The 24,363-nt window shown below is 39.6% G+C and overlaps 1 protein-coding gene across 2 annotated transcripts in view; it reads right to left on the bottom strand.

The window, feature by feature from the left end:
- Window positions 1–24,363, bottom strand: part of SAMSN1 (SAM domain, SH3 domain and nuclear localization signals 1) — a 50,971-nt gene that overhangs the window by 25,298 nt on the left and 1,310 nt on the right. Inside the window, exon 1 of one of the 2 annotated variants that reach the window (XM_053970282.1) lies at window positions 8,924–9,018. The exons of the other annotated variant lie outside the window; for it this stretch is intronic. Within the exon in view, the coding sequence (XP_053826257.1) occupies window positions 8,924–8,980 (57 nt within the window). The 5' untranslated portion in view covers window positions 8,981–9,018. Of the gene's footprint in view, window positions 1–8,923; window positions 9,019–24,363 lie in introns of those variants that run through there. 2 annotated transcript variants of the gene reach the window in all.

Genomic DNA, 24,363 nt, shown 5'->3' with positions numbered 1-24,363 from the left:
AAATAACGAGCTGAAGAATAAGATCCAAACAATAGGTCATTGTTCCCCCTCATTATCTCCCTTCAGACATCCTGACTACACTTGATTAATGAATCCATAGTGAGATTAACTGAAATTACCTTAATGGAGATGCACTACAGTAGAGAAGCAAAATTCAGTGCAGTATCTATCATCAGTCACTGTGAATTTGAGTGCTTCATCAGATCTATCTGTCCATTTATTTAAATCACATTTATATTGGGAAACAAAGCAAAAATACCAAGAAAGAAATAAAATACTCTGTTCATTAGAGTGCGTTAACTTTTGACTCCCTTGAAATGTAGACTAGGTCACCATTTTTGCTCTTTCTTGTGTCCTCCCTTGTCAAATGGCTGTGTTCCAGCATTGGCTTATTGTCATCCACAGGCCAAAGTTTTCCTTATTTTCCAGTTGAAGAAAGCACATGTGGCACTTCATTGCCGCTTCTCAGGCTTCAAAAACTGGACATGCTCACAGAATTTGTGCCTGGGAATCCTAAATATGCTTCTGGGAATTTTGAACTCATAAGTTCAGCAAGTTTTTGGTTTTGTATGGAAGCTGAAAGAAGGTTGCCACCTCAGGGTTTCCATATGATTTGGGAGTATGTAAGAATCCTTCTTAGTGCACAAGTTATAGCGTATTAAATTCCTGTTTGCTTTGTAGTGTAAGCTCTATAATTGCAATCCTAGGGGGGAAAAAAAATCTAGGAATCTGAAGATATCATTCTGATTCTGTTCAGGTCACTCCAGAAAAGGAATGAATACAATTAATGGTGCATGGGGGTACCAGTAAGGTACCCAATAATCAATTCCCCTCTCTCCATTTTAATATCTCTGTGGCATGGGTTGTTGTCATCACAGCTCAGTGGAAAACTACATCTTCATTCCATGAAAAACAAGTGTACCAGGTGCCTGAAGTGTGTTTTCATTCTGACAAATGAGAAGAGTGAGACTGAGCATTTTCCCCCTCCCCTGCTCCTGCAGCCTCCACAAGCACCACATGCAGTGGAGAGATGCTCACCAGTGAGGTGCTGCTCCTGAGGCAACGACAGCAGCGAGGGCTTTGAGGTGTTCTTTGAGCCACAGATTTAAGGACGTACTCCAAATCCTACTGAAATCAGCCCTACCACTGCAAAGGGAACTCTACCAACTACATCCTTTTAAGCTGTCATGAAGGGGTAGGAAGATGTTGCCTCTGCCCATTCCTTCAGATACTGGCTAAAATCGCAAACACAAAGACATTTTCAAACATTTTACCACAATTACCAGTATATATTAGTCAAGCAAATGTAAACTCCATTACAGAGACAGGCAGAAAATAACGTTAACATGCCAATAGCCAACATCAGAAGAGCCTTGCCACATGCTTGTGCTAGAGCTGAATGCCTGCTCTACCATCATCAGTCATTTCATGCATCCTCTCCACAGATTCTGAGCTTAACCATCAATGAACCATGTCTCTTTCCAGCTTTTTGAAGTGGTTTCTGAACATTCCATCTGATCTTAAAGAAGGAGGCAGAAGTGTAAGAGCAAAACAGCACAGCTGTGGCCAGTGAAACCGTTCAGGAGCGGTAGAGCTGAGCATCCCCTTTGCACAGGTGCAGGCAGCAGAGAGGCCACAAGAGCTCACGGCTGGCTTGGCCAGTGTTGTCCCCTCTTTACACATCTGCTTTGGGCTGTGCTGTTACTAAGTGAAGCTGATTTCTTTATCTCATGGCTGCAGCCTGTCAGTGACACATCCCCGTCTCTGTCTCAAACATAATGGTAGAGGAATGAAACTGCAGCATGTTTTCTGGTTGAGCAGAGCTCCTTTGGTGTTTATCCTGTCCCTGAAAAAGCCATGAGGAACACTGCAGAAAAACCTAAAGCCAAGTACTCAAGTATTCAGGGACTCATGTCACATTTGTCCTTCAATATACCTGGAAGAGCAGCAAACCTACCACACCTTCTGATGAGGTCAGCATGGACAAGTGGAGGAGCTCTCACTTCTTACAGTTCTCAAGGAAGTGACCATTCAGCACCTCATGGAAATCAAGTTCAGCAGTGTTAGATTACATGGCTGTTCTTGTGAAGGTGATAAAAGAGATGAAGACATAGAAGGGTAGGAAAAGGGCTAAAACTCCTCCCAGAAGACATAATGGTGCAAACCAGCAGGTCACTAGAGCTTCTTGCCAGAGAACATTTGTCAGCTTCAGTGCTGGGTGATGAGATAGAAGACCCTTTGCTCTTGACATTCAGCTTTCCAGAAAGGGGCCAGAAGATGTTATGACTGGCAATTAAGCAGCCTGAAGACTCTGTGCAGGTGAAGTCATTATCCAGATTGCTGCGTATCCATGGAATAAACTAAAGAAAGTATGGAGAGGAAAAGTGGCAGAAGGGTATATATTGTGCATAGTCAAAGAAGCAGCTTCCCTGAAGAAGTCTCCAAACTTTTCCACAGGCTAGAATTTCACTCTCAGGTTTAAGAAGAAAAATAGTAAGAACATGCTCTTGGGTGCACTGTAAGTGGAATAAATTTTTTTTTAAAAAGCTACAAGGGTTAGAGTAAGCATGAACACAGAAGAGATTTCACTTAGAAAAAAGATAATTGATCGTTCATCTTCCTATGGAATAACAGCACGCATACAACACACCTCTGATTCATGAAATAGTTTTCCATTTGGATGGTTTAAAGGATATATGATATGCTAAATATTCAGAGCATATATAATCTGTAGACTGGTGCCAAGCAGCAAATATTGAGCAAAACCACTGACACTGCCAATTTGTGGAACAGAGTATAACTGTTTCTAACAACTGGAGTAACTCTGCTGTCTTTGTTGCAGCCTTTCGGAAGAGAAAGCTTAAAGGATATTATGATTACAGAGCCCAGAAGACTTTTTTTCCCCTTCTCAGGAGTGGGTATTCCCAGCAGGTTCTACCCACATAGCAAGGGGTTGATTCTTCTGGCTGAAGTGTTTGTGGCCACCCAGAAGGTGCTTTTACAGCTGCCAAGTGATGGCTTTGTAACAGCATTTGTCTGAATTTATGTTGTGACATAGATTACTAGATGAATATGGAAGTACAGGAAACTATACGCCACATCCTCTGCCAGACCTGCTTTTTTCCCAGCAATGACAGGTATCCTGACCAATATTTACTTTGAGGTATTTTGGTTTTCCTAGAAACTCAGTGAGTAAGTAACTGCTCTTAAACAACTCTTAAAGAATTAGGACGCAACTAATGCTGATTTATGTCACCTTGGTAGTTGTGCTATGGTATTTATCAGAGAGCACAGTTATAAATGCTGTGGCTGATAGTCTGGTTTCTAAAAATGCCTGGATAAGGTGGTTCAGGCAGACTTCTTGAAATGTTCCTACTTGCTTAAGAAAACAAACAAAACCCTGGATTTGTTACTGTAAGCAAAATGAATATTAATGTGTAAATATTCCCTTTAGAAGGTTGCTCTCACTTGTTTTAAAATATTCTGCTCTTAAGGACTTAAGCCTGGCTAGTAAAGGAAACCAAGATAGGGAAGAAACAAGAAATTAAATGAGTATTGTGCAAAGTTGACAAAAATGTCAAAAGATGCTTTAATCAAGGGAACACACAAATTACATCAGTACTGGAACAGGCCACAGATATAATTTTTCCTTTGTAACAAAAGCTAGCCAAGAGTTGCCAAAGTCCTCAATGAGACTATGTCTAGATGTGAACATCAAAATGGGGAGTCTGGTCATCCTAATCAGCCTCCTGCCCAGGGCCAGGTGAGAGATGACTGTTCTTTCCCCACACTCTGGACCTTTACTTCCCGCTGAGAAAGCAAAATTCCTCAAATTTCAACAGCTTTCTAGAAGAATATGTTGACATATATATTAAGACACAACTTTCTGAAGTGGCTCATGAAAATACAGAATAATTAGCCGACGATGGAGAAGCATGATGATAATATAAATAAAGAAAAAATAGCGGAAGTAAAAGAAACAGTAATTTGATGGTAGAACCACCCACTCACACAAGAAAAATAAGCCAAGGTTCACTCTGACCTTGTTCCAGTATTTTATGAAGCCTAGGGGAGACAGAAAACACCTTCTGAAGTGTCACCTGCAATCCCTCCTTTCCCCATCCACACACACATGATTTTTACAAGTATCATTATTTTTCTCTGAACCCCCCCACTAAAGGCCCACAGGTATTTACACCATAAACCAGGTTCTTAAAAATACTTCCCAGATGTTGTCATCTGTTCCTGCTTATTTACCAGAGTTCAAATGGATTTTGACAAACAGTCTTTGCTCAAGAGGCAATGCAGTAAAGCCCTTTAATGACAGAACTATGTGTCATCTTTGCCTATAAGCATAAATTTGCACAGCGGGCAGTACGGTGAAAACAGCTTATCATCAACTCATCACCTCTCATCATTGTTAGAATGAAATGCAAATGGAAACGAACATCACTTCAGTCATGGTTGTGAAAATTAGCATCTGTGACATTAGCAGTGGCTCATTTATTATGCACTCAAAATTTCAGGGGGAAAGAAAAGAATGTAAAACTTCATAACTCTACCAATCTTTACCTTTGAAATAAAATTAAAACCTTCAGCTTTTCCCACTCAAGGATAAATCCTAGTTAATATTCATTAACACCAAGCAATCTCTTCGCTGCAGATCTTGTCCTACAGAAGTTCTAATTATGGCTTGAATTATTTTTGGTGTTTAGGTTTGCTATACCTATTTTCTGTTTTCTTTTCTTTAATAAGTAGTCCCTATTGGAGAGGCACGAGCCACCATCCGAGAAAAATGCAGCCCCAAAAAACTTGCTTATAGCATCTGTCTGCATTACAGGCTCCAAACACTTAGGCAAGCAATAAACTTTACTCAGATAATCCTGCTGAAATCAATGGGATAACAGCTAATTTATTCATTTAAGTCAAAATCAGGATCAGGCTTTCTGTGAAGAAAATATAAAAAGGTGAAATTCTGGCCTCAAGAATATGGCAAAAATGTGCATTGATTTCTGCAATGTCAGGGTTTCATTTTAAGCTTATAAAAAGTAAAATTACTGGTATGAAATTGTACTGGGGAACAAATTTGCATATTAAAATGTTTCCTTCCATTGGATTTGCCATGCTTTTCTCATAACGCTGAAAACAAATAATGGTTTATCACCTAAGTAAGCGAATATTGATTTATTTAGAAGCTTGGACGTCTTTTTGCCTAAAAAAAAATGCAGAGGCATTGACCCTGAATTGTCTTACACACCAGAAGTAAGCTGAGTTTAAAGCACCAAGTGCATTTGGAAGCAGAATAAGGAAACAAAAACGTCTCAAACCTTTAGCATAAACATAGATCAACTGTCATGTAGAATAATGACACAAGACTTTCTTCAGTCAAGCCAGAAAAAATGGCACAAAGTTGTCTTTGCTTCATGTTGAAGTAAAGCCAAGAGTCATCAGGCAGTTCTCAAGTTTGCTGTGTCCAGAGGAATAGGGAAGAGAGAGAGACAGAAAGGAGTAGGTTCTGCCCAGAACATTACATGTGCTGGCAAGTGGGCAAGACAATGCAGGGATGTTTTACAGATTATTTGCACCTGGACAAATGTGTAAAACAGTGTGAAGTGGAATGCAGAATAGCTGTGAAGTGCTTTAATGGGGTTTTATCTGTATGGTGCTGCCTGAAGGGTGTACAAAAGAGAAGACTAGAACCTGTATAATTTGTTAGAGTGTTTTTTTCTTACTATCATTCTAAATCTGCTTCATTCCACTCCCCAGATGCACTGACATCTGTAACGTCATAAGGCTCAGAGAGGCTGAAATCCAGGTGACTTCAGGGCTCTTCCCTTCATCCTCCAAATCAACTGCTCTCCTTCTCCCCAGCTCTCTGAGGGAATGGTGGGACAGACTGCACAGACCCATAGCTGAAGCACATTTAGGACACACTTCCTTTCCCACTTGTTTTCCCTCTCTGCCGTGCTCCAGGAGTGCAGGAGCCACACGCTGTCCCTGCAGTGAGCCACTCCAGCCATCGGTGTGACCATGGACCTCAGGGCTTTGTGCAAGACCTACTTTGTCTGACCTCGCCTGCCCACAAATAATTCTGCAGCTCTGAGCAGCTACACTGTGTAAACCAAGCCGTGTCTCATCTGGCAGAAATGAAAGGAGGGCAGGTAAGGACTCCCTAAAGGGAGGGATGGGAGATGCACACGTTCTGTTGTGATAGAAAGTCATTTAAGGTCCTGGAGAGACACATCAGTTAGACTAGATAGGCTTGGAAGAGAGAGCTTAGCTCTTCAATTGGTTGAATTTCTTCAACATTAAGCAGGGTATTTTTAACCCTTTAGACTTTTCCTTTATAATTCAGCTTCCTAAGCTGTTATACAAAGTATAAACATGCACTAGTATGAACAGCTACAATAATAAACATTTTCAAAGGATCAGAATCCTTCCAGTATCTCTTTTGAATGCATTTCTACCTCATTTCTCTCCCAGCTTTCTCTGGAATGACACCTGGTTTAGATGTCTTTTTGCCTAACAATGAATGTTTATTTATATAAATGCATTCAGTAGTTATATGCATATCCATGAATACACAAGAGCTGCCAGACAATTCAAAGAAGTTATTAGCATGGCTGTAGCACTACTGAAATCTTGCTGCATGACAAAAAAACCCTGCAAAACTATTCTTTTGTGGCATAGATTAACTTTTTCATAGTGCACACTGAGAGCGTTAAAATAGATTTTTGTCTATGAAGCATCTAACACATCTGCAGAAGTCCCTTAAGCACCACAATAACAAAGGTAAATGCATTGCACATAGTGAACAGTGAGATACTGAACCTCTATTACTCTTGCATTGGTCGTTGAATTGCCCACCTCCATGAGGGGTTTTATACAGGGACAGCAAGTTGCCTTGAGAAAGGCTTTAACACCAGCCCTCTGTGATATTCATTCGTCTTTATCCAAAGGCATCAATTCATGCCAGTATTCTTCACATTAGAAAGTAATAAAACCAAAAGGGTTAAAAAGAAAATATTGGTGAAACACTCTAATAAACACACAGAAATTCGTACAGTTTGATAAAGACAAGTCGTTTCCTTGGTAAGATTCAATTACCTAAAAAGATCTTTTTGGTGTCCTCTTTGAGGGTCTAAGGCTGCAAACCTGATTTTCATTTAAAATGAAAAACAGGACTTTATGGCTTTCTCACAGGTCTGTGTGGATGTGTTGGAGACACTGGGATGTCTAAGTGGCCTAAAGGCAAGGTGAGGGAGCCCAAGACCTGTCCAGTGATAATGGTATCATGCCATGTGAGCATGAGGAGGTATCAAATGTGGCCAGCACAGAGCAGGGCCAGCCAGGACATGACCTACAGAGGTCAGTTGTGAAATTCTGTAACTTCTCCAAGAGTTGAAGACTTGTGTCCCATCTTACCCAACTCAACATTAAGCAACTTGAGTATTTGCGTTGCTTCCCTGGGACAAGTTTTGAAACGTGCCAAGATTCCTATTCTATGCAACGTGGGGCTGTCTGCTTCCCTGCCCTGATTGTGAGCAGCACATTCAGCAAAGGCATTCCCCTTGTGGAAAGTTTACACAGTTCTGTACAAAAGTGGGCCTTTAAAAATAAAAATCAGACAATTGTTAAGGAATGACTTTTTTTGGAAGAAGAGAGTGGCCAAAACTGGCTTTTGAAAATATTTTACAGACAGGGAAACAAAGCCTATCCCCAGAGTCTTTCATAGTCGTTTCTTGTTTAATCAATAATATAATTAGGTATTAATTATAATTCTTCCCTGCCATTAAAACACAGTATAATAAATGAGCAGAAAAAAATGCATACCAAACCAACCAGTGCAATCCTTAAAAAAAATTAAAATGTGGGGGAAAATGGTATCAAAATCACTTCAAATCTATGGAAAAAGCCGTTAATTTCAACTGTTAATGAGTCATGGTCTAAAATTGCAAGCACAATCTACAAAAGCCAGTGCTGTGTAAATCAGAAGGCCTCCTTGCTGAAACAGTGTCTGCAGTAATCTCTTAGGACACAGAAGTCACTAAGGGACCTCTATTCCCAAACAATGAGAAGGTGGATCTATAAATTGGGAAACACCAGTTGTTGAGAGCAGAGAAATACTAAAAGGCTTTTCTAATCTCTTTGTTAAATTTTCAGTGCTGATAAACTGAGGCAGAAATGGACACTGAAGTACTCAGGCTGAGCAGTAGCTGTTGCACTGCAGCCTTGCAGTACTCTACAATACTTGTACAATATAATGCACAGAGGTCATTGTGCACTCAGTGCAGGGACTGAAAATAAATTTCGAGCATTGGACGCATCTTTATGCATCTTACAAAACTCAGTTCCTTTCTTACAATTCCAGATTGTGGAAAGTGTCCAGTGTAGCACATAGTCAATTTGCTTAGAGTATTTCTTTCAGGCTGATATTTTAATGATTCCCAGAGAAATTAAAATGACAAGCACTGATTGCCAAGTACCCTCTTCTCCTGTGGTTATGGTGATACAAAAGCAAATTTATTAAAATAAGGAACAAATTTAATAGCTTTTCTAATTCTTCACTGATTCTCACACTCCTTTCTGGGACATAATTTGTTTATCATAGATGAAATGGAGAAAGGGGATTCTGTGTGCTCATCTGCTAAAAGACTGATGCAGAGCATATAACAACGAAGTCCAGCACCAGAATTCTTTAGCACAGCTATAGCAGCTTCACAATGAGATTCCTTGAATTGGATCTTTACTATTATAAAGTGAGTATATGCAAACAGACTCCTGAGATTATAGCACCGAGGTACTTGCAAGCACATAAGAAACTCCTGCAGCTAGGATTTAAGAGGAAACCCTCGTATTAAAAATTGTTATGAATTCCTGTTGTTATTATTATTAATTGGCGACAAAAATGACACATTCTTACCTTTGGCTTTTGACTTTTCTCCTTATCAGACACATTAGATGGTTTTCTCTTCAGCATGTTTAACTCAGGTTAATCCACTGGACGTGCAACTGCTGTGAATTTGTAACCAAACTAAGTGCAAGGGAGGGCACTCTGGATGTGTGCATGGGTTATGCAGTTCCTTATTCTATCAGGATGTGACTTCACACGGCTGCCTTGTGGCATGGGGGAGTAAACTGAATTCTTCCTTTGGGGAGGGGGTGAGGAAGGAAGGGAGGAAGTGACGGGGACAAGAAAGAGAAAGGTGTACCAAGGAGATGAGTTGAAAATTAGGGCAAGGGTCAAAGTAGAAATAGAAATACTTTAAAACTTATTTGCTGCTGTGTCACCATCAGGCCTTAGTAAGGTTTTGGACAACGTCAAGAAAATAATTCTCTTTTCCTCTCTCAATTTTTCCCTCTCAGCCTTATGGGGCTAAGTGCACCTTTATTTCCACCTGTGCTGAGACTTTTGTGTGAAGAAGGCATGCTGATATTCAGAGGACCAAGAAATATTATTGATATCAGATGTGAGCTGCACTGTGGGTGTAATTGGCCCCTAACTCCTCCAATCCTCTCTTGGCTCTCCAGCAATGCAATAAAAACATTGAGATTAAAGGCTGCTGTTTGGTAGAGAAGGGAATTATCTAAAGCCATCTTTTTATTTTGCATGGTGGAATAATTTTTTTTGCCATTCATCACAGAACTGGGACTCCCTGAAACAGCACTTTTCAACCCTCCATTTTCCTTGATTTGCTGAAAAAGTCACTGGTAGAAAAGGCAAATCTTACAGAAGACTTTAAACAAAGAGGCTGAGAGAAATGGCAAAGGTCTTCTACAATCTCTTGAAAACCATTCCAAAAGGTAAAAGAGAGTGGAGCCATTAAAAGAGCTTAAATTCCTGCTTCATTTTGCTTGATTTTTTTAATCTTAGAGAAAACAAAACAAAACAAAACAAAACAAAAGTCTTCAGCATCCTAAGTAAAATTTATTTGTTGTGAATCACAGGCCACAAACCTTGAAACTATAAAATATTCCCAACATTCTGCTAAGCAATGGAGGCAAATTCTCAGTTTCAACCCCCAAATTTTCAGACTCCTCACAGAGCTTCAATGAAATCTTAATTTAAGATTACTACATATGTAAAAGAAATATCTTAATAAGTTGCAAGAAAAAGGTTCAGGATCAACTGTCAAGAAAAAAAAATGGTAATTTTTTTTTCAAAATTTTGTTATTTTTTAAATTATTTTTTTTCTAAGCAGCCTTAACTCATAATTTTGGCATAAATAAAAGCTCTTTTTAAAATACTCTTATTTCTCTTCTACCATATGAATATCCCAAGGAGGGATAAGACAAGCTCATCAGACAAATTCCCATTTTGGCTTGCTATTTGGACTTCTCTTTTAATGTTTAAAATAAATTTTGGAGGGTTTTTTGGGTTCTAATGGATGGGCAGCTGGATAGACTGTGACTGACTGATGAAGGAATAAATGTTATGCATTAATTGTATTATGAGGTTTTCCTTTCCAGGCCTTCAAAGATGGGGGTTGGTAAGAAGGGGAGGAGGAACTGGGGTTAAGGTACCAAAATTCTGTCAAATGCAGGCCCAAAACTCTCTGGGTTAGTGGACTATGTTTTGAACTTCAGCCCATGAAGCTTCACTTCACATTTTAATCAGAACAACACTAATTTAAACCAAAGTTGAATGTGAGGGTTTTATTATTGAAATAACATATCTATTAGTGTTCCTAATTATTGAGATTGTTAATAATTAATTAATTAATAATAGTGGTTAACTCAGGGATATTTTTTCTCTGTATTTGAAAAGACCACCTGAAACATCAGTTTAAGTTTCTAAGCAGAAGGAGGTTTTACCATGGATATTTAATCAGCCTTAGCAATTCAGTAGGGCCATAAGTTGTTACAAAAGCTGCATGTATGTTTAATAGTAATTAAACTTGATTATTATCTCCATAGATTTACATTGCAGTATATTGGTTTTCTTTTTAATCTGATCCAAATGTGAGGATTAAATCAGACTCTGCTGATCATTAGACTGTGATTTCCTGTCTCAGGCCACTGTTAAAATCTTCATGATTAATAAAATGGGAACTCAGCTGAAGAGTAATATATGAGCTTCCTTTCTGTAGAATATTTATTGTTAAACAGGAAGAAAGAGGCTATTTCAAGAGATATAGTACCCACCCATATCTATTTCCTTTCCTCATCCACATATCAGAAAAATTATAGCAGCTTGAAGGCTGACCTGATTATGTTCTTGCCCTTGGAAGGTTGACCCACCAGTTTTAAAAAGTAACAAAGTGAAGAAAATCAAACATATATAACATTAAGTTCATTTAAATTAGTTAACCATTAAGTTTCAAAAGGAGCCCTTTTGAATTAAAAATTAATAATAAGCTTTGTGCTTATATCCTCTGTATTTGAAGCTAATTTTTCAAAGGGGAATGAGTACCTGTGTAAAATTTAAAGAAAAATTCTTATACTTAGTATTCTGTTAGACAGGACTGCATGTAAGTTATTCCATTTCCTTGCTGGACTTTGAATCTGATCCAAATCCCAGTGAAATCAATAGAAGTTTTTCAGGTAATTTTTATGGGGCTTGGACTGACTCCTCTGTCCTGAAACAACCAGGCAATGTCACTCTTTTATCTGGAAAGTCTTACAGGCAAAAAGGCTATCCACTTAAAAATAATTAAGATGACCCCATGAGAATGATTCTCACTGTCATTATATTTATAAAAGGCAACATCCCTTACAGCTTATTATTATCATTACTCACTTTTAATGAATGGACCGTGATGAATGGTCCTGGATGTTCAAGTGCTTTATGTGCCTCCCTCCCACATGGTATCATATTCCCTCAGGGGCTTCATCCAGTTACCTTCCCTGAGAGGAGAGATCACTTCCAGACTAAACTGCAAGAGTAAACTTATCCTTTCAATACCTGATTATTCTGATAAAACTAGAAAGTAGGGCGTGAAGTAGATTGAAGTGTTTAGCACACTGGCCACCTGTCAAAAAGCAAATGAAATGAGACTTTCTCTGTATTAGCAACTCGTTTTTCATTGTCTGTCAGACAAAACTGGTCCAAGTTTAACTGGAGACTCAAAGATACCTTGGGGCTCTACATTGCTTTCCCTAATACTAAACAAGCCCAGAGTGTCTTAGTCTGTTTATTTTAATTAAAAGAAGACATATCTTGAACAAGAAAGGAATCCTGCCTTCAGCCTGCGATTTTGTGGCCATGTGTCTCCCTGTGCCATCTAACTCACTTAGATATTGCAGAAATCTCAGAATAGCAAGTGAAGCTGAGTGAATAATTTGCAGTGAATAATTTACTCAACAAATTTAATCTTTATTTCCTCAAGGAATGTTTGTGAGCAGAACACAATTTCCTCAAATGTATTAATTATGGGCCAGAATTTAGCTAGATACTTCCCTCTCCTGGTCTGATTTGAGCCAGCCACAGCTACAGCCACTGCTAATCCTCAGCAGAGCTCTCTCCATAAACTACCACAGCAAAGACTCTTCAGAAACTAAAAGGAAAAAGTGTGGAAAATTGAAATCAAGCCCTCTCTCTACTGACAACCCATGAAAGAAGACAGAGGTTGAGGGCTGGGCTGTAATTATTTAAACAACATATTCACTTTAATTTTAATGGCAAAGATCAAGGCTGTGATTTTCCACTGGGATGCTGGGGAATGGAACTGGATGCTTAAAGTTCATCTTTAAGACTCCCACACACTCTGAAAACTCCTCATCCAGAACTTAGTATTGAAAATTGGTCCAAAATATTTTGGGACTTCACACAACAAGGTGCATGATTTCCTATTGAATAGGCTCCCATGTGCTTTTCTCACCAGGAATAGAAAATGGAGAAGCTAAAGAACCACAGAGTCTTAGAGAGACAGGACATGATTAAAGAATATTTTAAGCTTACAGTTTAGATTTGTGGCTGTGTTGACCCTATATCAAGAAGACTCCTATCCCATACAAAGTATAATAGTTATGAAACCTGGCTATGCAGCCAAGGGAATAACTAACACCTAAATTGTGCTTCAAAAACTTAATTGTTGTTCAATCATTTACATTGGGTGGATCTTTAATGACATACATAAAGTGTAAAGGCATAAGACACCACAAAGAGTGGGAGTCAAAGCTTGTTTAAGCAACTATAAGGGTGCAGAGCAGCAGGAATACCCTCATCATGCTGGGTCCCAGGAAATGGGATTTTGGCCTCTCAGACTATTGTGCTTCGTTCTCTTCCTGAAAAAAATGATACTGTGATTCTTCCTTCTTTTATGCTAACCCTTTGCCTTTAAGGTCAATGGAGTCATGAAGAATTATGGCAGGGACAGGCTATAGAACACCACTACCAGAATTGAAAGAGGTGTCTGGTCCAAAAGAGTGGTTGATGCTCTGTGAGTAAGAAAAAGTGGCTCATTGCCAGGCCCTCAGACTGTGTCCTTGGCATGTTCCCAACACCACCTGGCCTAAAGGGAAATTGAAGTACCAGGAACTTATCTCAAGCTTTGATCCCAACACATTCTCTTGCATTAGCAGCAGATGAACAGATCAGTCATGCCTACACTATGTCAGGTTAGCCCTAACACTAATAAAAATCTATACTACTGTGACATAAGGATTCTCAAGGAGATTGGCTTTCACCTATTGAACAAATCCCTTTCTTATTAGCTCAAAGACTAAGAGCCAAAGTTGTGTCTAAATCTTCTAGGTGTTCCTATTGAGAAAACTCAAAGTCAGCAAGGTTGATGTCTCGTAAAGCAGAAGCCACAGACTTATCCAGCGTCTGTGTAAAATTTGCTACAGAAATGTGCATCACTGGTGGTTTTCCTGTACAATTCCTGTACTCTGCAAGCAGAGTGCACTTTCCAGTTTGTGATGAGCAGCAGAAAGCAACTGGCAGGATGCTGCTGCTGTGAGTTCAGACATGCAGGGGAGCAGCCACACTGTTTCTCATAGTGAATGTTAAAATCAATGTTAAAATACACTGCAGTGCTCATACCTAGAACATCTCAGTGGATTCCGTTAGTGAATGCTGTGATTACTAATCAGCTACAAGGACATTTTAGCCTGTGGAATTTGCAGGTTTGGATGACTTGTTTTATAGTCATCCAGCTGAAGCTCAGCCTCCCAGAAATGCATTTACACATAAATAGTGACAGTTGCCTTGTACATCTATTTAAAAAGCTCAGATATGAGATTTTCAATAAAGGAAACTGATATAAAAATAAATTTAGGCTCTCTGTTTTAATCTCATACACAAAACATGACATGCTTCATTTGGTATTTAGAAGTCCAGCTTAACACAGGAGCACTGACAGTGCAGCAGGGGATTTTTTCAAGGTATGTACATGATGTCTGCCAGCCTGTCTCTGATTAGAATCAAGATCAACAGAAGTAAATTCTGATTAACTCTAATGCCAGCCTGCTGTCAGAACACTCTGCAGTTGGAACCATCTTTTCCCAGTAAACATCTCCTGCTGAATTTCTTCACTGGTGTCAGAGTGTCACATTGCTGTGCCATCACGGTGTTAGGACTGCTATGCAAAGGCTAACAGGAAAAGGAATAGCACAGCACACTGCACATCCATTCACTTACAGGGCTTGGATTTCATACTGATTCTAGAGGAAAACGTTGTTCTTTCTCCTTTAACATGGTTTAAAGTGGGTGAAAATTGTAATTTGGAAGTAACAGAGAGGAACAGGACAGTTTTATTTGTAATTGGTTTTGAAAATCTATTTCTACCTATTTAAATGATGTGATACCTGATTGATAGGCAGCAGAAACACAGAGTCTTCATCATTGAGAAAAGGTAATAATTTGCAACCTTCATCTTCCCTTCCCTCCTCTCCTCTCCACTCTCTGTACGAGAGCTGCAGTCTTACTGTAGCAAAACTTAATTCAGGTGCTAACATTAATGGCAATTCCTTCAAAATCTGTCAGGATGTGGGTCCAAATAGCTCCATCATCAGACCTGCCAAATCACACACACTGGGAATGAGACTTGAGAGGCTGGTTTTTCTCTTTCTTCCAGGTCTGAACCTCAGTGTAGGGCAGCCTGGCTCATGCTCTGTGCTGGTCTGGCAGGTGTAGGAAGTCACCTGGATCCCTCAGCTGCTTGCTCCAGGGCAGGAGTGAGGGAGGGTGGGCAAGCTATAGCCATGCTGAGCTCCCTGACAAAGACAGGAGATGCTTTTCCTGCTGGATTTTGGCACCAAGGACTGGCAAGGTGGTTGCTGCACCCTGTGCTGGTCGTGGCCGTGCACCTCTTACCTCACTCAGGATTTCATGGGATGCCTCAGGCTGTGGCTGAATGGTCACAACTGACTAAGCTGCCCCAGGTTAGCTGAGCATCACTAACAGGTGGGGACTTGCTCTTAGCCCATCAACAAGATGAAGTGAAGCACAGTCACATAAATTTATTTCATTAAGGCTTTTAGATAACATGCTTTATCTTGGGCTGTAGGCTAAAGACAGTCACAGGGACAGTCACAGGGCTCAGTATGTTCAAGGCAATTACTTATGTGTCAGTAACTTGTCTTTGGGGAGACAGGGGAATGGAAATGGAAAGCTGTCTCCAAAGCTGTGCTTTGTAGAAGGACAGTAATGCCTTGCCTCTTCACAAACATTCCCCTTTCCTTCCATATTCCTTCCACCAATCTTTACCTTTTTCCATTCTACTATCCAACTCCTTCCCCTCTCATTTCCCACAGTGTATGAGGTTTTGACTCACACCTTGCATACCTCTTCTCTGGAGAACATTTTTTACCATCTATTCTCATTTATGTGATACTTTTTTCTTCTATCACATATAGTATTTTGTGTGGTTTCTGTTTCCTTGCCTTACTGCTGCTACAGAAAGCAGAAGTTGATGAAAAGGCAACAAAGCCTTTCCTGCAAACAGCTCCATGATCTGAGCTACAGACAGTGAACTGGAGAGGATCCTTATTCTATGAGGAAACTCTGAAAGCTAGATTTAGGCCTTCTAGTTTACAAGTTTTTTGGGTTTTTTTTAATATATGTAGAAACTGGTGGAGAGAAACATTGATATTATGCTCCTCTGGTTTGTGAGGGGAAAGTTCGCAAGAACCTTTGAAATATCTTTGGGTTCAAACACCCCTACAGGTGGAAAGAATAATACCTAAACCTCTAAAAAATCAGCACCCTTATGTACAATACACACCCAAACTCATTAGAGGAAGAAAACAAACTTTTGAAGCCAAGGAAGGGCAGAATTATTGCTATCTGTGATACCTGATTCTCACCCCTACATGTGTGTTTCATGGGGCAGTTTTAATAAGACAGTTTTAACATTTACCACACTTTCTCTATTGAGTGTCTGTCTAATTTAGTGCAAACTATGAATCTGAATGACAGTGTCAGAACCTGCAAATAAAGTGTTTGAACTGCTGCCCTTCTGGGGCACAGGCTGGAATGTGTATCCTTGCTCGTGCAGCAACCATCCCCGCTTTGCAAATGAAGCCCGAGGCAGACAAGTGAAGAGATTTGTCTAATTTCACACAAGAGGTCTGTAGTAGTGCAGGGAGTTGAATCTGCATTATCTACAGCCTTAATCACTGGATCATGATTCATTGGTTTAAATAACCTATGCTGCTATAAGGAAGTGGAGTAAGGATTTATTTTGGCCTTCTAGTTCAGGGGAGCACTAAGAAATTGTGTTAAAAGTTATTTACTTTGCAATTGATCATTGACTGCATGTAATTCTCAGGGTGTGACCCTGTGGTTAGGTGTGCAGAAAATTTGAGCAAATATAGCTGCAAGCAAAGTTGGGGGAGTTTGATTTCAGTCTTTCAGATTGGAAAATCTGAATACTATACTGCCATAATTCTTAGGGGAATTATGTTGAAGCATAAATGTGAAGAAGGAAATCTAGGTATTAAAACACTTACACAATCTAGAACTAAATATAGAAACCCTCAAGATATCTGCAAAAGTTTCTGTCTCATGATCTTAAACTATCTGAACTCTTGATTTTCCTACTTCCCACACACTGTTTGTCATCATTTCTTGTGCTATGCTACCAAAGGTAAGTTGTAGGTAGAAGCGAACAAGAAGTTTCACGTCATTTAACCTAATTAATTTGGTTCTTCTGCAAAAATTATTCAGCCAGATTTTTTCAAATGGATTGGAGTGTAAGCACTTCCAGCAAGAATTATGTTAAGTTCAAGTTTCCAATTTGCTTTCCTTATGTATTAGGGAAGGCGAACTTCTTCAATCAATTAAATGTCTATAGAAAAACGGTCCAGAAATTTCATTATCATAGGTGAATTCCTTTCAAAATAAAAGCAAATACTCAGATACAAATCACCATCCATTTTTTTCTGGAAAGCCTTGGTCTTTGTCTTCCAATGATCTGTCCATTTATCTGAGAGTATTTAAATAGCAGAATTACAGATGTGTCCATTCTGTGTTCATTGTTTCATTTCCAGTCTAATTTTTCAGGCCCTGTTCTTGTTAATTTCATCTGCAAGTATTTTTTCCAAGTTGCATGAACACACAGTTTTCACATTAAATTTTCAGTTTCCAAAAACAAGTTTGGAATTATGTAAGACATACCTTGCTTTTGGAGAATGTCACAACAGAAATGCTTCTTTTAAAGGGCTTTGAAACACATTCATTATAATAATGCTGCAGCCCTGGAAACCTTCGTACCTTTCTGGCACTGAAAATCCTCACTCTTCCATTTGTGCCATTGCTGAGCACTGATATCATGTGACTTTCCCTTCACTTCTGTGTGAGGGAGATGTAAACAGAACTAATTTCTTCTGATTTATGAAAGGCTTATTTCACAAATAGGCTTTAGGGAGCACTTTAAAGTATACAAAAGTGACTTACCGAAGAGAATAACAAGCTTAATCTACACTCACAAAAGAAGCAAGCTAACATAACCAGGTTCTGAGCCATCTCAGAACTTCCAGAAAATTGATGTCCCCAAAAGAAGAGCCATTGAATCAGCTAGAGGAGAAGACAGGGAGTATCAGGCATTGTGGTGTTCACTGCTAGCCACAACTTAGCTATTCTTGTAACTTAAGGTCAGTGAGGATCCTTGAGTCATCTTCAGCTGTGGCTTCCTTACCAAAGCCTCAAAATCCTTAACTAATTAGCACTTTAATCTTAGTTTCATCAAGGATTCTGAGGGAACCTGAAGCTGTTTGCTCGTTCTCCTGCATGAAGGTGAGCACACACACAGAGTGCGCTGAGCTACTGCAAGCACAGTGAAAATTAAACATTTTGGCTACAAATGGGAAGCTTGTCACCCAATCAACAAGCACGAGATCTAGAAAATATTTATGTTCCAAAAGTGAATCTACACAGAGGTAAAACTGCATTACTTTGTGTGAGGAGATAAACTGCACTGAAAATTTTTAAAAGTTGCCTGATGGTTTCATTGGTCAAGATATCCCTGCCAGGTGCTAATGCATTAGCACAACACAGCATGAAAACACAGCCTGTATTAGCTGGTTCATTCAGCTTTTTTTTTTTTTTTTTTTTTTTTCTTTGTATGGTGTATGGGAAGAAATTATAGCCTTAAATACATTTTTTGTTAAATAAAAAACAACAAGAAGAATGTGTTTTATACTGGACTGATAGCAGATCCACATAAGGATGGTATGTCACAGAGTAGGTTAATAAAGCAGCAGACAGGCAATGCAATCTATTTCCTGCAGTATGCAAAAGTGCATCATTTTGGCAATTCTAAAGTAGGCAAGCAGGAAGTCATCCTTTCACTAGACAGTTTGTTACCAACAACTTCACTTAGCTTAATTATATTTTGACTCTTAATCATGTTTCATGAAGGAGGTGGCACTCTTATTTTTCTATTGAGAAGTCACATGCCATTTACAAAGAATAAGTCTAGGAAATGCAGAGTTTTCCCTGAAATTTCAATGATCATACTACATTCACGACACTCATGCAAAATCTTTAATTTCTCTCTCTAGCTGTAGCTCTGCAGGACCTAGCAGCTATGTCAGAAGCAAACCCATGAAATCTGCTGAGGTGAATTGCAATGTTCTTCTGCAGTTATCTGTAATGATATTAAAAATGTTGTGGTATTCTAAAATATCTTTTAGTGCAAATAAATTCACTTCATTATCATTCAGCCTCAGATATACTAGCAAATACTAGCAATCCAACTTCACAAAACAGCCCAGAAGTTTGTGGCAGAAAAAGTCTGGGAAGCTTTTTGGTAGAGTTAGTTATACATGCCTTTAAGATTAATGGAAAGTATTATATCATTCCCTATAGAGGTATGAAAATTCTAGTCAGGTATTAAAAACAAAAAAATAGGACAAGTGTTACCATGGTGAAGAATAACCGCATCAGATTTTTCACAGTTTTTTAAAACTTGCTTTAAGACTGCATGGTCAAAGTCATCACAGATGAGGACACCAAACTTTTCACATTACTATGCAAGAAATAGCAAAAATCACTGTAGGAAGTGGAATAGTAGTGGCAGATATTTGCTATCAGCACAGTGCAATGGTGCATCTTTAGAGAGGCTGGACACCTCCCTGTTTCCTGTCTTCCCAGCACAAAACCTGTGAGAAGCCTTGCACTTTAAGGGGTGATTTTCTTTCACTTTTTGTATTTAACTGAAGCAGGCCCTATAATGTTTACCAACTTGTTGCTGTAACTGTTTCTTGAATAAAGGTCCCTGTGACAGTAGAAAAAGTAAAACTCTACAGACTCGGAAGCCTCAAGAAAATGAGTGTTCTTAAGTTCACTAGTATTTGTGTCTTTTATTTCTGAGTCTGTATTTTTCTTCATATTTCCAGGAAAAGTAAACACTGAAAATTTAGTTGTGGCTCTTGGCTTTTCATCAGTTTAAAAAATAAAGCCATTCAAATGTCACCAGCACTTTACTACAATAGATTTGCATAAATCTCAATCCCTACCCATGCACAAATCTTAAAATTCAAATAAGTTTTCACAAGGTTCTGGAACGGGGTTTGAACGGGGGTAAGATGAGTGCCTTTGTACCACTGTTCCTTTTTGTCTATCAGTTCTTGTATATCTCATGTCTGGGGAGCATGAGGGTGTTTCTAGCTGTCTCTTTACCTTTCAAGAGGGGTGCTGAATGCAGAGGGAGATGGGCTGAGCACAAAAATTACCTAGAATGTTAAAAAAAGCAAAAGGAAACCTGCTGAGGGCCTTGTAAATGAAGATATGACAAGATGAAAGAGAAGCAGCTGGGGACAGTTTCATATCTTAGGAAACAAATCCTGTTTTCGTGTCTTAGCCACAGCTTGTCACCTGAACATGCATATCATGGTTTTGGTTGATTTTGTTTACTGCCTTTCAGCTACTCTTTATCTCTTCCCCGGGCAAAGACTTCGGGCTTCAGCTTGGCTACAGCTAAGCAGGACTCTCTAACACCCATATAAAATAGATTTATACTTGGTGAGGATCTGGCTTCCTACCTTGTCACTGAAATAGGAACAGGAGCCATAGCTTTTAAAAGGATCACTTATTACTGACAGTGAAGCAACCAGAGTGACCGGAGCAGCTGAAAATTGGTGTCTTAGAAAAGCAATCTGGGGATTTCCAGGCATTCTTTTTAGTGCTATATTTGTGCCAAATGAGGATTCAAAATGCAATTGAGAAAGCTCTTCTAAGGCATGTTCAGGTGTCTCTCAACAAAAAGACATTAGCTGAAGAAAGGAAAAACTGCAGAAAACAGTCAAATTGCTTAAGAAAATTGAGCAGTCAGAAAGTCCATTAAAACCCACAGCATTCTGGTGTGTAGCAGAAACTGCTGGCTGAAATGGAGCAGAAATCTTCCCACAGCAATTCTCTGGGCAGTGCAAACACAACTTTCAGCTTTGGAGCACATTTTGCTAGAGAAGAACGCTCTGCCCTGTTTGTTCATTACCGGCTGTCCTTACCTTTCCTCCCCACTCCGCTAGTCCAGGGAGCAGTGGTCTGTCCCTCGCATCACAAACACCCCACACCTGCATAAACCTCCAGGCAATAAAAAACCTCCAGCAGGTTTTTGAGAACCAAAAAGGGGCAGCAAGGAGGTGCAGAGAGCAGGGTAAGAGCAACCACAATGAGGAAGCAAGGCTGTGACAGAGCAAGCAGTAGTCAAAACCTATTATGCATAATGTGTCAGGAAAAGTTGGAGTAAGGAAATGTACAAAACCAGGGTTGACAATTAGAGTGATTCTTCGGCAAAAAAATGAGTGCCAAACTAGCCATGTCTCCCAGGGGTCAAAGGGAGATGCTGAGAAATGGCTTGTCTGATTAGGAAGCAGCCAGACCAGGAGGAAAGGAAAAAGCCACAAGGTCACTGAAATGGCAGAGAACCATGGCAAGTAACAGCAGGGCAAACATAATTGTGATAAGACCACAACACTTTCTTGAGAGGTATATGGAGAGAATGAACACAGGAACTGGCATAAAGTCTTTTGCAGTTTCCCCAAACTTATTGTTCATTCACCACAATGCAATACATTATATCAGATAGAAACCAATCTTTTGAAGCTTTCTAATCTCCTCTTAATCTGAAAATGGGACAGAAAATGTATCTTCCTCTGCAGTACCTTTAGATTTTTTTCTTTCTCCTCATCAAAATCCCAGGTCTTTTTAGTCTTGGGAAATGTCCCTCTTACTTCATTGTCACTGAATGCCAAACACAGGTTGCACCAGATAAATATTCTCATGGTATCAATGACTAAATCCTTCTTCTGTAAAACTTAACCATGCTACTAAAATGTGTGAAGAAGAGAAACCCACTTCCAGTAACTCTCTGCTGGTTTGTCTCCAACAGAGGATGTTGTCTCCTCTACTTTTCCTGTAAAGAAGGCCTGTGTGATTCTACAAATGCATCTTCCATATTTCACAGATATTGGGAGAGTGGATGGGTCAGTCAGTGATGCAGCATGTTAAAGCATTGAGGGAGAAGAGAAAAGGACTCATCTGCTTGTCTTCTCTTTGTCTCAGACTGTCCAGGATAGTCTGGGAACCCTTTTGTGAAGAGGACCTCAGCTGTGACCTCACTGTGCTCCACTGTGCCTTTCAGGTCCATTCAAGCCTAGCAAGCTCCTGTAGTTTACAACCTTCTGACTGTAGATTTTTCCTGCCTTATGAGGTTGCAAAAGTCTTATGCAATTGCAGAGATTGATAAAAAGCAACAGAAGGCTGAAAGAGCTTCTGTCAGTCATATGGATGTGGCACTTCTAAGTATACTACTTTGCTAGGGTAGTGAGTATCTTAACATACAAATGACAGAAGGGCAGCATTTAGTAAACACAAAAAAAAAAAAAAAAAAAAAGAGAAAAAAATAGTCTGACACAGACAGCTTAACTGTTTTCTGCAGGGCTAAGCCCGAGGAATAAAAAGAAGTATAAAAACCCAATGACCTTTCCATTGGGGTCAAGTGGTTGTTAAAGTGGTGTCTGGACAATCTTTTCTTCTATCCTCTGTCTGCTTTTCAGCTGATTCATAACATCACAAACATCAGCCCAGATATCCTCAATATACTTTGTGATCATAGAAAAATATGCAGCATAGTAGTTACTTTATCCAAGCATGCAAGAATATTTTTCTTCCCCCCCTCCCCCCAAGTACTCTGTATTTTTTTTTTAAATATACTCTTCTACTTTCTAAGGAAGAAATATTTATAAATTACATGTCTCTGGAAAGAATACCAGTAACAATAATTCCACAAGGTAAGCTTGACACACCAAAAAAAGCAATGCTTTATGTTGCCCCTAGCAAAATTTTGGCCAACCACTAATTATATTTTAAAAAGCTGAATGATAAAACATATATATATATATATATATATATATATATATATATAACACCTGTAGTAAAGTTAACTCTGCACAAAGAATCTAATGGTGGCACCATGGCAGCATGGGTGAAATGTGGGTGGTCTGCAAAATCCCTGTGCCAGAGGCTGTCCAGCTAATGCAGGTGGTTACTGAGGGCTTAACTGCAGGGGCCTGAAGGAAGAGTGGCTGTTGGAGGAGCCTGTTGGAGCTGAAGATGGATATGGTTTTTGGAGTCTGTTCCCACAGTCCTTGCCTAGATGACCTCTGTCAGCCTTTTTACTGGTTTAGGTGACAAAAACTGGCAATATGAAGCACCATAAGGGAGGCTGTGTAAAGTACTGAGGCAGAAGAAAGGAAGAAGGAGTAAAGAGAAGAAAGGTGTCTACAGAAGAAATTGGAGGAAGGGAATTAGGATTACTCATATTTTGTCTCTCTAAACAGCAATCCATCATGGAGAGATCCATGTCTTTCCTTGTGATTACAGGAGAGCGCTGCTTAATTCACTATCTGCCATTGAAGCTTTAATAAAGGCCAGGCCTGATCAGCTTTGCATGCGTTGCTGAGATACGTCTGGATAATATTTGTCTGATCTAGATATTTGTCTGTCCCCCAAGCCAGATCAGCAGCAGTTTGCTGCTGGAATAGCAGAGTCTTGGATTTTTGTCTTGCATCTACCGCTTTAGTCTCAATTTGGGACATACCAACAAGCATTTTGATAGTTCAGCTATCTCCTCCACAACTTGCTGCAGCACAGGCAATGGAGGAGTTACCAAGTCAAGAAAATGAAACCATACCTTCTTTCTCACAGAATAGGGAAGAGTATTATGGAATATATTTGTTTTACTCTAATAAGTAAATCAACATCAGAAAGAACATCTGCACCACCCCTCTGTCTGATCCTCTCATAGCAAAACAACCAGTGTCCGCTTTTTGATCCTTAAACAGCAAAACTGAAAATCCAGACTTTGTAATCTTCAATTGAGCCAGTTGGTAGAATGCAGATGCAAAGAATGAGATGTCTTGCCATTGGCTGTAATCTAAATCTAAAGACACTAAGCCCACAGAGATACATTAAAGTCAGAGAGCCCATCAGGGAGGCAGATGGCAAAATAAACCATTCAGGAAAAAAAAGCACTAAACCCCCTGCTGGCACTAAATAGTAACATGGGTAGGACAAATCTCATCAGGGAAGGGAACATTAACAGCCTGTTTGTGACAAAATTAAATAAAATTATTTGAATTGACACTTATATTGTCATAAATCTGACCAACACCTCTATTACTGTTTTTACCTGGGACTTCAGCTTTCACTTTGGATGCTGACAGCTGCTTGCATAAAGGAGCCAGGCACATGATGGAGGCCAGCATCCCTGACACAATTCACTTCCTGCAGAGACTTCTATTTCCTGGCATGCAGGGGGACTCCCCTGACAGACCACAGCCTTTGGGCTCCCAGCCCATTTCTGCCAACTCTCTGTCCTGCAGATCTGTCTGCAGGTGCTCTCCCTGGTAGTGTGCAGGGCTGAGGCTGTCCAAGGTTTCAATGCTGCACCTCCCTCAGCTTTTTTTAGGGGT

Source organism: Vidua macroura, chromosome 2 (genome assembly GCF_024509145.1).
Source record: "Vidua macroura isolate BioBank_ID:100142 chromosome 2, ASM2450914v1, whole genome shotgun sequence".
Lineage (NCBI taxonomy): Eukaryota > Metazoa > Chordata > Aves > Passeriformes > Viduidae > Vidua > Vidua macroura.
Note: the sequence above shows the minus strand (reverse complement) of the source record. Positions and strands in the feature narration are given on the sequence as shown.